The 14,113-nt window shown below is 44.4% G+C and overlaps 1 protein-coding gene across 1 annotated transcript in view; it reads left to right on the top strand.

Moving 5' to 3' along the window:
• Positions 1 to 14,113, top strand: part of Pkd1l3 (polycystin 1 like 3, transient receptor potential channel interacting) — a 74,013-nt gene that overhangs the window by 55,397 nt on the left and 4,503 nt on the right. Inside the window, exons 27-33 of the mRNA XM_076573597.1 lie at positions 4,340 to 4,649; positions 6,140 to 6,273; positions 7,862 to 7,983; positions 9,189 to 9,349; positions 10,567 to 10,777; positions 11,357 to 11,458; positions 13,885 to 14,016. Of these exons, the coding sequence (XP_076429712.1) occupies positions 4,340 to 4,649; positions 6,140 to 6,273; positions 7,862 to 7,983; positions 9,189 to 9,349; positions 10,567 to 10,777; positions 11,357 to 11,458; positions 13,885 to 14,016 (1,172 nt within the window). The remainder of the gene's footprint in view (positions 1 to 4,339; positions 4,650 to 6,139; positions 6,274 to 7,861; positions 7,984 to 9,188; positions 9,350 to 10,566; positions 10,778 to 11,356; positions 11,459 to 13,884; positions 14,017 to 14,113) is intronic.

Genomic DNA, 14,113 nt, shown 5'->3' on the forward strand with positions numbered 1-14,113 from the left:
CGTTCTACAGAAGGCAACTCCTACTCATTGTATGGCGACTTTTTTTCCTAAGTACAGTTTTGGATGACAACAGTTTTAGGTTCAGGGAACGGTCTATTTGTAATACATAACTCTATGCTGAATAAAATATTGGCAAAATGATTAGAAGCCAAGATGGCAAAAGTTGAGGCCATAGAGGGGTTAGTCTCCTCTTGGCCTCCTTGGCTGCAGTATATACCACAGGATAGGGTATACAGGATAGGGTATAGAACCACAGGATAGGGTATAGAACCACAGGATAGGGTATAACACCACAGGATAGCAGTGTAGCACCACAGTATTGGGTTTAGCACCACAGGATAAAGAGCAGACTGAGAGCCTGATCAGTGTGGAATCCTGGGTAGATATCCCAACCTTTGCTCTGGATTCCCCCATTCAATGGGAAGAATCTCAGGCCCTGTCCTATATGACAGGTCTGAGTACTCAGAATAAGTAATGTCTGCACATGGTGCTGACAGAGGAGCGCTGCCTGTCACCCCTGGGGAAACGGAGCTTTGCCATACTGCTGCCGGGATGGACCGACCTCAGGATGAAGAGAACAAGCACGCCACAGATGGTCTTCACAGTCCTGGCACTCGGGAGGTGGAGTCGGGATCTGAGGCCAGCCCAGACTACTATGCAAGACCTCGTTTTAAAAAGAAATCTGTAGATGAAATTCTGAATGGTCTTACTAAATAAGGAGCACAGAGCCAAATGCAGAGTTAAAAGCCCAGAGATCGACAGAAGCCAGGAGCTGAGACCACCTTAGCTTACCACTCGCTGCCGTCCTTCCCCTGAGAGAGAGAGAGACCTTCTTCCTGTGTCCTGTCTTTTTATTGCCTTTCTGTTCTGCCTTCTCATTGGCTCTAAACCCAACCACATGACTTCCTTGTCACCGCCTGTCTATATAGACCTCCAGGTCTCTATGGTTGGTACTGGGATTAAAAGTTGAGGTCACCTTGCTTTGGATGTGTCCTTGACCACAGGGACTCTGCCTGCCATGTGATCGGATTAAGGGCTAGGTGTGCTACCACCACCTGACTCCCGCTTATGGCTCGCTGTGACTTCTGATCTCCAGGCAACGTTATTAACATACAAATAAGATCACATTTCAGCACAAATATCACCATAGAAATCCAGTCCAGTAGGCACAGTGTGAAAAGCAGTTAAACGTCAACACTAGCATGTTTTTTACTTACTCAGCTCTTAAACATCATTGCTTTCAAAACTGCTGCAGGCCAGTCTCATCCGTTCATCTTTTCTGCTCAAGCCACTGACCTTGGGGAGAACTGACGTAATGAAACCTGCTTAGAAGGAATTCGGGGAACAGATCTTTGGGGAGCCCACAGAGTTGCAGCCATTAAAAAAAAAAAAGCCACCTGACCTTGCCTCAGTGTCTCATGGGCCATAGTAGGGGTGTCTGGGAAGTGACTCAGTGACAGTAAATGGTGACAAACTACAAACATTGTCATGGACGTGGCTTTTCCCCTAATTTGTCCCCATCAGTGTATATGAAGCCGCCTCTGCTCCGTTTATCCACTTACATACAGAAGTCTGTTGTACAGATGCACTGTAACTTCTATAGTCAGCATTTAGTTCATCTCTGATGGTTTTAATACTAAGACTGTTCCTATCATTACTGCTGTGAAATGGCAGCGAGAGAGAGGCCTTGGCAGGTGGAGCCAAGGGGCCCCACGGCAGGTGAGAGACAGTGGAGAGTTCTGTTTGGTGGGGGGAAGAGAGGGGGGAGAGGGGAAGAGAGAAATAGGGAGGGAGGGAGAGAAAGAAGGGAGGGGGAGGTGCATGCTACCTCGTGGTGAGAGGGGGAAGAGAGCAGGTAAAGGGGGAGGAGTCCTTTCTTAAAGGGAATGGAAATGTAGGATGACATCAGGATGCTGGGCGGGCCGGGTATTATCTGCTTATTGGCCAGGACTCCAAGAAGTGGGTCTGAATGCTAAAAATTACCTCACACATGTATAAATGTGTCTGTGAGAAATTCCTTGGAAAAGGTTTGCTAGGTCAGAGTATATACACATTTTTAACTTTTTGTATGTCATGTGTGTGTACTGTGTGTGTGCAGGAGTCTGTGGTGGTCAGAAGAAGGTGGCGGATCCCTGGGACTGGAGTTACAGGTGGTTGTGAGCCACCGTGTGGGTGCTGGGAATTGAATCTGGGTCCTCTGCTAGGGCAGCAACTACTCTTAAACACTAGGCCATTTTCTAGTCCCTGTATATACAGTTGTTTGAAGCGTTTATCTAATGATTCTTTACCTATAAAAAAATCGGGAGTCAAACATGGGGTAAGAACCTGAATGATCAGAGAAGCAGGGGAGCAGCCACCAGTGACTTCCTACCTCTTCTATCCCTCCCTCAAAAGGGCCGAGATCCTCTCTCAGGCCCACCATACCACTTCCCATCTCCTATCTGTCTACAGTCCTCCAAACCTCTATGGTCAATTTTGATCAGCTAGTGGCTAGCTCCTCCCTCTGACTCCAAGCAACCTTTATTTGTCAGAACACAATCATAATAGCACACAACAGTTTTCTAATATATTTTTATGAATGTACCACATGTGAGCAAGTATCACTCGACTTAGGTGCTGGAACCAAATTCAATCTTCTGGAAGAGTAATAAGTGCCCTTAACTGTTGGGCCATCTCTCCAGCCTCCTACATTTTTTTTTTCAAGGCAGGGTTTCTCTGTGTAACTGTCCTGTATGTCCTAGAACTCATTCTATAAACCAGACTGTCCTCAAACTCACAGAGATCTGCCTGCCTCTGCCTCTTGAATGCTGGGATTAAAGGCGTGCAGTACCAGTGCCCACATGTCCTACATTTTTAACTTTAAAAAAGATATTGCCAGGGCTGGAGAGTTGGCTCATGAGTTAAGAGCACTTATTGCTTTTGGAGAGGACTCAGGTTCAATTACTAGTACCCACAACTGTCTGTAACTCCAGTCTCTGGGAATCTGACACCCTCTTCTGACCTCGGGTACCAAACATGCATGTAGTATACATACGGACATGCAGGCCAACACTCAAACAATAATAAGCCTAAAATAAGTATTGAAAACTGAATGTGATGGTTCATATCTGAAACCCTGGCAGTTGGGAAGTAGAAGCCAGCCTGGGCTACATACTGAAACTATCTCAAAACAGAACAAAAAAAAAAAAAAAAAAAAAAAACAAGGCCTTGGGATATAGATTAGTGGTCAATCACCAGGACTGAAAAACAGTGTTTCCAGATTGCTCTGTGTCAATAAGTAATCCTATCAGCAAAGTACCGGAGTTGCCCACACCCTCAGCCTCATAGTGAAAGTATTTCCAAACTCTACAGCGGGTTCTGGAACAGTACCGGGCTTTGCAGCCTGCACTCAGAAGAGAAATGTAAGTTAGAACTAAACCAAGGCACCATTTTTCACCTTCGTAAAGGCAACCCTTTTTCCATTCTTCATCTCTACATATTTAAATCATAAAGCTGTGAGTCCACTGTCCAAAATCTCCCGGCAGAGACATTTAGAATAAATGTCAAATCCCTCCGGCTGACAAGGGCCTGCTCTGGCCAGCCCTGACCTACACCCCTCACCTCATCTCTTCCCCCTATAACCCCCATGTGCTCCACCACAGCCACTGATGCGTCTGTCACTTTCATTAAGTACATCAATCATGCCATCGCCCTGGGAGTCTTAGAACTTGCTGTCCCCTGCTGGCATCTACGTTATGCTCTGTTGGGTCTCTCCCGTGCCACTCCACCAGAGACACTTCCTGTCATCCTAACAGCACTGTCGCTCCTCACAAACACTATTTCCTGACACCTGAACATGGTGTGCCGTCTGTCCTGGGTCCTCACCTGTGAGCTCTCGGTGGGTGGGAACGCCCTTGCATCCACCGTGTGTTCCCGGCATCTAGAACAGGGCTCCGTCATGTCAGTACAAAATGTGTTCTGCTGAAGAATGGATGGATGTCTAGTTTTCCATCTTTTGTTAGGGTTTATCTTTGGGGTTCCTGTTTAAATGAGATCGTCTATTCTTGCCCCTGTTGTAAGTGGTATAGCTAGATGAATACTATTAGTCGGTGCCAAGTAACCCCCCGATAAGTTATCATTTTTAAGTTAATAGATTTTCCATTGATCCTCTTAGTTCATCTAGATAATACATATCATTTACAAATTGGCATACAATTTCATTTGTTTTTATACTTTTTGTCTGACTGCATTAGCTCATGTCTGTAAATGTTTTCAAAATTGCCAATGAAGTGTACTTGGATTGTCTCATTCAGTTAGCAACAAGACAATTTTTTAATTGTTTCTTTTACTTTCTCACTAGGATTTATTACTGATGGAAACTCCTTTCTTCTGGGCAATGTTTTGCTTCGCCAGATTCGCATCCCTAATGACACACTCCTCCCGGTATCTCTCCATGAACAAGTGACCTCACATCCCCAGCATCAGGAGGACAGAGAGAACTACGGGGTTGGCTGGGGCTCCCCTGATACAAACATCACAGAAACAGACAGTATTTGGCATTATCAGAATCAGGAGTCACTGGGAGGCTATCCCACCCAAGGGGAATTTGCCACTTACTCAGGAGGAGGATACATTGTAAGACTTGGAAGAAACTCCAGTGCCGCAGCCAGGTGAGTCTGTGCCCTGGACAAGAGGCCCATCACAGGACAGCTAGGAATTTGGGCCCAGCTGAGATGTTCCAACAGCTATTGTAATGTTTCTGTACTGCCTCTGGTACTTATACACACTTCTATTTTATATTTCTAAGGGAATATACCATGTTATTTTTATTATTATTATTATTTGGTGTATATGGGTATTTTGCTTGCACAAATGTCTGTTTACCACATGTGTGCAGTGCCCTCAGAGGCCAGAAGAGAGTGTTGGATGCCCTAAGACTGGAATCACAGACAGTTGTGAGCTGCTGTGTGGCTGCTAGGGATTGACCCTGGGTCCTCTGGAAGAGCAGCCAGTGCTCTTAGCCACTGAGCCATGACCACAGCCCCTAGAACTACACCTTTAAATTTAAAAATTCCTTGGTCAACTTCAAGTTATAAATGTGTTTTGTTTTGTCAATTTGAAAAAAAAAAAGACTGTTTTTAATCTGAAAAGAGATTTTAGTTTCAATTCTAGGGGTAGCTGAACTCCGATGAGTCTGTCTGTCTTAGACACACTGTAATCTTCAAATATAAAAGGAAACATTAGCCTCTTTGAACCGTGGTGTACACATCAACCCAAAGTTCAAATGCCCAAACTAAATTGCCAAGGATTTACAAAGTAATTTAATACATGAATACTGAGAGTCTTTGTCATTATGCATAAAAAAGTCTAAATTAAAATAATTATTTTCTGCCTGGCAGTGGTGGTGCACGCCTTTAATCCCAGCACTCAGGAGGCAGAGCCAGGCAGATCTCTGTGAGTTCAAGGCCAGCCTGGTCTACAGAGCGAGTTCCAGGACAGGCTCCAAAGCTACACAGAGAAACCTTGTCTCAAAAAAAAATAGTAATTATTATTTTCTGAGCAGGCAAGATGACTCAGCAGGTAAAGATGCTCGCCTCTAAGCGTGACGGCCTGAGATGGATCCCTAGGTGCCACAGGATAGGAGAGAACTGACTCCTTCAAGTTGTCCTCTGCCCTCCACATATTCACCATGACATACACACACCCCCAATAAAAGTAACAATATTTTAATATAAAACTTGTTTCAAGATTATAGCAGCAAGTAATTGCTCAAAAACAATGTCAATCAAATAATGGCATTTATACTTCTACACTTCTTTCACCTTTTGGTACTGGGTAGGTGGTGGTGAGGAATACTTAATGTTTCAAGTAGTAGTTGATGGAGTTTATGAAATTAATCCTGCCTTACAGATTAAATGCCAAATAGTGTTTCCTCAGTCTCGAACCTTGGTGTGACTACAACTGTGAATGTCTTGTTTCTTAGTTAACCACCCACGTTACCACCGTGAGAGTTTGGGTGTTACAAGTCGTGAAGTATTTTGTAGGAACACTAGATGAAGGAATGTGGCTTCTCGTGGTGTCTGTAACAGTGCCAGGGTGCTGTCCTCCATTACAGCACTGGATGGGGAAGGTAGCTGGCTCCATTTCCCTGTGTCTCCAGAGTCCTGCAGCATCTGGAGCAGAGGCGCTGGCTGGATCACTGCACGAAAGCCCTCTTGGTGGAACTCACGGTCTTCAATGCTAATGTGAATCTGCTCTGTGCGGTGACCCTCCTTTTGGAATCCAACAGTGTGGGTATGGAGGCCGCCTCTCCTTGCTCTGCAAACTGGCTGTCTCAGGACCAGGCCTCCTTTACTGATCCTATACCATTCATTCCAGTAGATTTAATTAGAAGGATTACTCAGATGTATGATCTTTTTTAAGTCAAATAGTTCAACTAACAGCCTGTCTACCTCCTACTCCCCAGAGTAGTTTTAACTGGGGAGTATTCAAGTTTTTATTACTTTAAATTTTTTTTTTATATTATTTGGGTTTTTTTTTTTTGAGACAGGGTCTCTCTACATAGCCCTGACTCTCCTGGAATTTGCTATGTAGACCAGGCTGTCCTCAAATTCAGAGAGAGCTCGCTCTCTTTCTGTCTTCTGAGTGCTGGGATTAAAAGCATGGATCACTATGCTGGGCTTTCCAATTTTTTGAAGTTGTTTATTCATGAATTCTCAGTTTTAAGTGTCACTTTTTCTATGAAGAGGATTTAACTTTTATACTCACATACATCCCTAACATGCGCACACCTTTCATCTCCCATTGTTTTCTTTCTTGTCTTCATTCTGGGTATCCGCATTGTCATAGCAGCATCTCACAGATAACCAGATACTAACTGGTAGTTTCCTTTACGGGAAGTCTGCCTGACCACCTCCCTCCCTGCTTCCTCTCTCCCCTAGAACTGACTTACAGGTTCTCCCATTAGCCACTGTGTACTGCTTTTAACTGGGAACTTTTCCCTCCCAGACCAGCAGAACAAGCAGCTTCCACCCTTCTCTCTAAACCAGTGGTTCTCAATCTTCCTAGTGCTGTGACCCTCGTGTTAATCCAGTTCCTCATGTTGTGGTGACCCCCAACCCTGAAACTATTTCACTGATACGTCATAACTGTAATTTAACCACTGCTAATAAATCACAATGTAAATATCTAATATACAGGGTATCTGATATGTGACCCCACAGGGGTCATGACCCACAGGATGAGAACCACTACTCAAAATGGACCTAAAGGCCTCCTGGGGCTCATTAAAGGGTTTTGTTTAACTGCCAAAGAAATGGGGGGGGGTAGAGCTTAAATCTTGAGATTTTGCTGTATAAAGTAAGACAATTTTGTTCCTAAATGTACTTTCTGCCTACCAGGGGTACATCTCAGTTCAGGTGTTTCAGGGCTAATATTCACAAGACCTTTCATAAAATTATGGAAGTTTATAAACCACAAATCTTCACATTCTCACTGTCCTTTTAGGTCACATCTGAACCCTTGTAGTCCATCCTCATACAAGCATCTCCACATTCATGGGGTATTAGTACTTTACATCCTCATCCCTGCTGTGCTCTGAGTTGAAAAGCGGACACCTATTATTACAGGTGGTGAGCCAAGGGCTTATCCCTTTAGCTGAGATCAATCAGATATATTCTTTCTCTCTGCCAACTTTAGTGAAACTGACATTTCTCCAGTAGCTTGCCCATGATTCATTTCATATTCTGGACAGGTCTACAGGAAATACTAAGCAGAATGTGGAGACTGAAATGGTTGAAATAGATGTACAGCAACAGTTGGAGTTGTTTTATGAAAAGGAGAAGTGCTTAGATTCTTGATTTCCAGTTGTTCTTTTTATTAGGGACTTTCTTCACCTCTCTACGACTCGACTTGACTTCCCTCCGGTCATCAGAAAGGGGCTTTGCTTGGATTATCTCACAAGTCACCTACTACCTTCTCGTCTGTTACTATGCCTTCAAACAGGTGAACTGTATGTCAGATGCGGGGACAGCCACCAGACGAACCCTCTCTGGGGGGATCCATCGGGACATGGTGCTACAATTACAGTTGATATTTCAGTCCTTTTTCAAGGCCTGAGTTCAGAGGCTGGCTGATTTCTACCAAATAGAATAGCGCACTCAATTCTGGCATGTTCAAAGAATTAAGTCAGTTCTTAATACATAATATTTCATGTAGTTTCTGTTTTTAAAAAAAGATTTATTTTGTGCATGAATGTTTTGCCTGCATGTATGCATGTGTACCACATGCCCACGGAATTCAGGTGTTGCCTCCCCTGGAACTGGAGTTACAAATGGTTGCCAATTACCATATAGGTACAGGGAATTGAACTTAGGTCCTCTTCAAGAACAACCAGTGCTCTTAACCACTGAGCCATCTCTCCAGGCCCTTTATGCAGTTTCTTTTTTTTTTTTTTTTTAAATTATTTATTTATTGTGTATATAGTATTCTGCTTGCATGTATCCCTTCAGGCCAGAAGAGGGCACCAGATCTCATTACAGATGGTTGGGAGCCACCATGTGGTTGCTGGGAATTGAACTCAGGACCTCTGGAAGAACAGCCAGTGCTCTTAACCTCTGAGCCATCTCTCCAGCCCTTTATGCAGTTTCTTAACCCTTATATAAAGTAATGTTAAGAAAGTATGCTGGGTGGCCGGGCGGTGGTGGCGCACGCCTTTAATCCCAGCACTCGGGAGGCAGAGGCAGGCGGATCTCCGTGAGTTCGAGGCCAGCCTGGTCTACCAAGTGAGTTCCAGGAAAGGCGCAAAGCTACACAGAGAAACCCTGTCTCGAAAAAAAAAAAAAAAAAAAAAAAAAGAAAAAAAAAAAAAAAAAGAAAGTATGCTGGGCAAAAAGTACTAAAAAAAATTAGGAATTATTGTAAACAGTATCTGTTGCCAAGCTTGATAAACAAGGAAAATTTTAAAGCTTGTAAATTAGTTAAGTACACACAATAGTTGAATAATCTCCAAGAATGATCGTGTCTGTCTGATAAAAGTTTCATTAGCAACCAACTTTCCTGTTAGCAATGTCTAAGCGACTGCAGAGCGCTCCCACGGCCACAGCCCATGTGCTTTGCCTGCCAAAGTCCCAAGCGGCCAGACTAATTTCTTAGGGGCAGCCCTGGCTAATCGTCCAGACAACAGTGGTGATTGTGCTGTCTTTACTCAGGGCTGTCGGCTGAAACGGCAGGGGTGGGGGTTCCTCACTAGGAAAAGAAACCTTCTGGACACAAGCATAATCCTCATTAGCTTCAGCATCTTGGGGCTCAACATGCAGCGCCGTTCTCTCCTTCATGAAAACATGCTGCAATACCGCCGTGACCGGGACAGGTAAGGGACCTGCGGCACACAGGCACACCTACTTCATGCCTAAGGCTTCCTGACCACTGTCCTCCTTTCTCTTCCACCTCCCCACCAGATCTGCTGTATTTGTTTGGATTTGTCCACTAGCCCTGCTAAGAGGCTCTGTGGTGCTCAGGTATCTGTAGAAGATGATGCGTTTAAGTTTCAGAGCAAGGGCTTGGAACTGGGGTTTCTTTGTATGCATAAAGCCCAAGATAAGACAAACAACATCCTTAAAAAAGAATACGAACCCAGTACAAAACACAGCTTTCCAAGAAGCGGCTGTTTTCAGGCATTTTTTTTTTTCTATTACCCATACAGGACTTTTGAGCACTTTTAGATCAAGTATTTCTAAAGCTAGGGGCTTGAGATCTAAAACCTTTCCAAAGCGCCGTCTTAAGTAACTTTGTGTTGAACTGTTCTGCACTGGGATAGTGAGTCTGTGTAGCCCAGAAGGTTGTGGCAGCTGAGCTCCAGGCTGCTGTGTGGCACTGCCTAGGCCAGTGGTTCTCACCCTTCCTGATGCTGTGACCCTTTAATACAGTTCCTCATGTTGTGGGGGCCCCCAACCATAAAGTTATTTTCATCACTATGTAACTATAATTTTGTTACTGTTATGAATCATAATGTAAATATTTTTGGAGATAGAGGTTTGCCAAAGGTGTCATGGCCCACAGGTTGAGAACCCCTGGTTTAGGCCTTAGGCAACTAAGGGTCTATGGTTGCCAACTTTCATATAGCCGCAGGAGCTCTCCAAGTGAACTGGTTGCTGTGACATAAGACTATGTACTTCACACAACACAACTGAACTGAGGACCAATCTCTCTCTTCCTCTCCTCCTCGGTGCTATGACAGCTCACTGGTGTCTCTCCGGTCAGACCACAGAGTGTTAGACACAGGCCAAGATGATGGCAGGTCTCTAGGCCAACTCTCCTTTTGAGAGATTTGGCACCAATGGCCGTGGAGGCGAGTCCTCATTTCTAGGATCAACATGAAGGAAAGGAGACAGCTATGAGCTGCCTTGAAAGGCTTTTCAGGAGAGCTCCCAGCCCAGGGGCCATGCTAGAAAGCAGTTTCCCCACAGTGGGTGTTTGACCTAATGGACCTCGGCTGCTAACCTTCTGCCGAGGAAGCCCTGGTGAGGCTGCTGACAGGCGATGGCCGCTCCTGCTGAGGAATTGCCGGTTGGCTTTCCCTGGTTACAGGTTCATCAGCTTCTCCGAGGCACTGAAGGTGAACGCCGCTGTCACTCACCTCATGGGCTTCCTGGTTCTGTTGGTAACTGTGCAGCTGTGGGACCTACTGCGACAGAATGCCCAGTTGCAGGTCATCAGCAAGACACTGAACAAGGCCTGGGATGAGGTGGTGGGCTTCCTCCTGATCATCATCATCCTGCTGAGCAGCTACGCCATGACTGTAAGCCCCGAAGTCCAGCATCTTCCCCAAGGGCTGAGTCCTGTCTGTTCCCTCAGAAAAGGCCACCACACACCAAACCATCAGATTAACAGTGGGTTTTTAAAGGTCAGGTAGGAAAGCTGGATTTAGTCATGTTCCATATTTAATGTGTTCTTTTAAGGAGTTTTTAAACTTTATTTCTATTTTGTTCATTTATTTATTTATAGATTTATTTCTATTTATGTGCGTTGGTGTTTTGCCTGCATGTGTGTCTGTGTGAGGGTGTCAGATCCCCTGGAGATGGAGTTACAGTTGTGAACTGCCATGTGGGTGCTAAGGACTGAACCCAGATCCTCTGGAAGAGAACCAGTGCTCTTAACCACTGAGCCATCTTTCCAGCCCCCATATTTAATCTTAAACCCAGATGTTTGTGATGTCTCTAAGATACAAAGTAAGATCAGATATAGTATGGAGTTCAGATAATTTTTGTAGCCACAGTGACTTGAATGGCCACAGGGAATTTCCATTGCTTCTATTGGCCATATCAAGCACCTCAGGGCAGAAATGTTACTACCATTGACTGGCCTTTCTCCTGTTCAGTTCAACCTGCTGTTCGGATGGAGTATCTCTGACTACCAGAGTTTCTTCAGCTCCACAGTGACTGTTGTTGGCCTCTTGACAGGAATTTCTAACCACAAGGAGGTAAGATAGATAGATGATAGATGAGGAATGGACAGACAAACGAACGAACGAACGAACGAACGAACGAACGGACGGACGGACGGACGGACGGACGGACGGACAGACACAGATAAATAGAGCAGAAGCAGCCTCATTTCCTTTCAGATTCCTGTTTGGCTTAGCAGCTTTAACTAGTGGGATGGTATGGTTGCTTATTAAGCAACCTTGCGCTGCACAGGATAAGGAGAACCTACATCCTTGCCCTTGTCTCCAAGTAGTGCCTGTGCACGACCCCACACTACTCACCATCCATTGCTTCCAGGCACCCGTGCCCTCCTCACCTCCTCTCCCCCATGCCCTTATTCTCCTGCCAGAACAGCCCAAGCTGCTGAGGCTCTCAAAGGCCCTCTGAAACTGTGACGAACTAACCAAAGGTTGTGCCAGAAAGAACGCATTCGTTCTTTTCACAGTTAACACACGTGTTGTGGAATATTAGTTTTAAGATGTGTTTACACTTATTTATGCTGTGGAATATTTATTTACGGAGCAAAGGTGTGTTACATTTGTTTAACACTGTAAAGCTGTGTTACTTTGCCTGTCTAAAACACCTGATGGTCTGATAAAGAGCTGAATATCCAGGAGCTAGGCAGGGGAGGGATAGGCGGGGCTGGCAGGTAGAGAGAATAAATAGGAGAAATCTAGGCTTGAAAAAAGGAGAGTGAAGAGCAAGAGAAAGAGAAAGAGAAGACACCAGGGGCCAACCACAGAGTAAGAAGAAAATAAAGATATAGAATAAACAAAGTATAGAATAAAGAAAGGTTAAAAAGCCCACAGGCAAAATGTAGAAGAGAAACAGGATAATTTAAGTTTAGTTAGAAAAGCTGGCTAGAAACAAGCCAAGGCCAGGCATTCGTAAGTAAGAATAAATCTCCGTGTATTTATTTGTGAGCTGGGTGGCAGGTACCCAAAGATTTAAAAAACAAACAAAACAAAAAACAAAAAACAAAAAACCACACACACATCTTGGTGAGCTTACTCCTCCCTCACCCACATAAATCCTTGTCTTCCTATATTACATAGAGGACAAGGCACTTCACAAAAAATTATGTTTGAGATAGGTATGCTGGTTAGAACAGTAAGATAATTATAAAAAAGGCACACAGTCCCATAAATGTAATTTTACACAAAATGAACCAAGTGAAGGGGAGACTTCAAATAGGCATCTTATGAGGATTTGAGTCCTAACATTGAAGGGCTTATGTGATCAGGAAATTAATGGAACTAGTGACACTTATACAATTAATCACTCTGGTGACTCCTTGTCTTAGTCGGGGTTTCTACTGCTACGATCAAACACCCTGAACAAAAGCACCTTGGGAGGAAAGGGTTTATTTGGATTATATACCCTCACAGTCTACTGATGGAGGCCAAGACCTGAACTCAAGGCTTGCAGGAACCTGGAGGAAAGAGCTGATGCACAGGCCATGGGTTCTCCTTACCAGCTAGCTCCTCAAGGCTTTGCTCAGCCTGCTTTCTTACAGAATCCAGAGGCACCGGTCCAGAGTGGTACCACCCACAATGGGCTGGGCCCTGCCACATCAGTCACTGATTAAGAAAACGCCAACCAGACCAGTGACTCTGAAATGAACACTTGCAAGTAGATATATGAACAAAAGGATATACTGTGATTCACGGTGTCACATTACAGCTTCTGTGACAAGATTTCTCTTTTTCTTTTAAATTTTATTTTGTGGGGGAGACTGCAAGGGCAGAGGGCAGATACGAAGGGACAGGGAGATGAATGGTATGGGGATACATGATGTGAAAGATACAAAGAATGAAGTTAAAAAAAAAAAAAAAGAAAGAAAACTCTACAGGCTTGCCTACAGTCTAATTTATGGATGTTTTCCTCCTCTCAGATGAGTACAGTGTGTGTGTCAAGTTGACATAAACTAGCCAGCACACCAGTGATTCAAAGATTACTGATTAAGTTAAATCAGCAGCTTTCTTCCCAAGAAAGGATTCAACTGCTATTTGTATACTGTTACGTTGCAGCTGTATTCCCCAGGGAATCAGTCATTGGTTAACAGGCCTTCGTAGCAACAATGGAAAGGCCAACAACAAAGGAGGAAAAAAAACTACACCATTTGTTAAAAAGAGCACCTTAAGCTGGGCAGCAGTGGCGCAGGCCTTTAATCCCAGCACTTGGGGGGCAGAGCCAGGTGGATCTCTGTGAGTTCGAGGCCAGCCTGGTCTACAGAGTGAGATCCAGGATAGGCACCAAAACTACACAGAGAAACCCTGTCTTGAAAAACAAAAACAAAAACAAGTATTTTCCATTGACTCTTTTTCTCTCCCTAGTTTCATCAGATTCAACTGTGTACTTAGAAATAAATCCCAGATGTTAGCACAGGTTACTACATACAGAGGCCTCATTGTCTTCCCAGGTTATCGCTCTCTACCCGGTCCTCGGCTCCTTTCTGGTCCTCACTAGTATCATCTTGATGGGACTTGTGATCATTAATCTTTTTGTTTCTGCCATTCTCATTGTCTTTGGAAAAGAAAGGAAGGCCCTTGAGGTGAGTAACTGGCCCAGTAACTGAACAACTGACTGTCACGGTTTCCTGTAACTGGAAAGTGGTTCTCAATCTTCCTAATGCTGTGACCCTTTAGTAC

This window comes from Peromyscus maniculatus, chromosome 5 (assembly GCF_049852395.1).
Source record: "Peromyscus maniculatus bairdii isolate BWxNUB_F1_BW_parent chromosome 5, HU_Pman_BW_mat_3.1, whole genome shotgun sequence".
Classification (NCBI taxonomy): domain Eukaryota; kingdom Metazoa; phylum Chordata; class Mammalia; order Rodentia; family Cricetidae; genus Peromyscus; species Peromyscus maniculatus.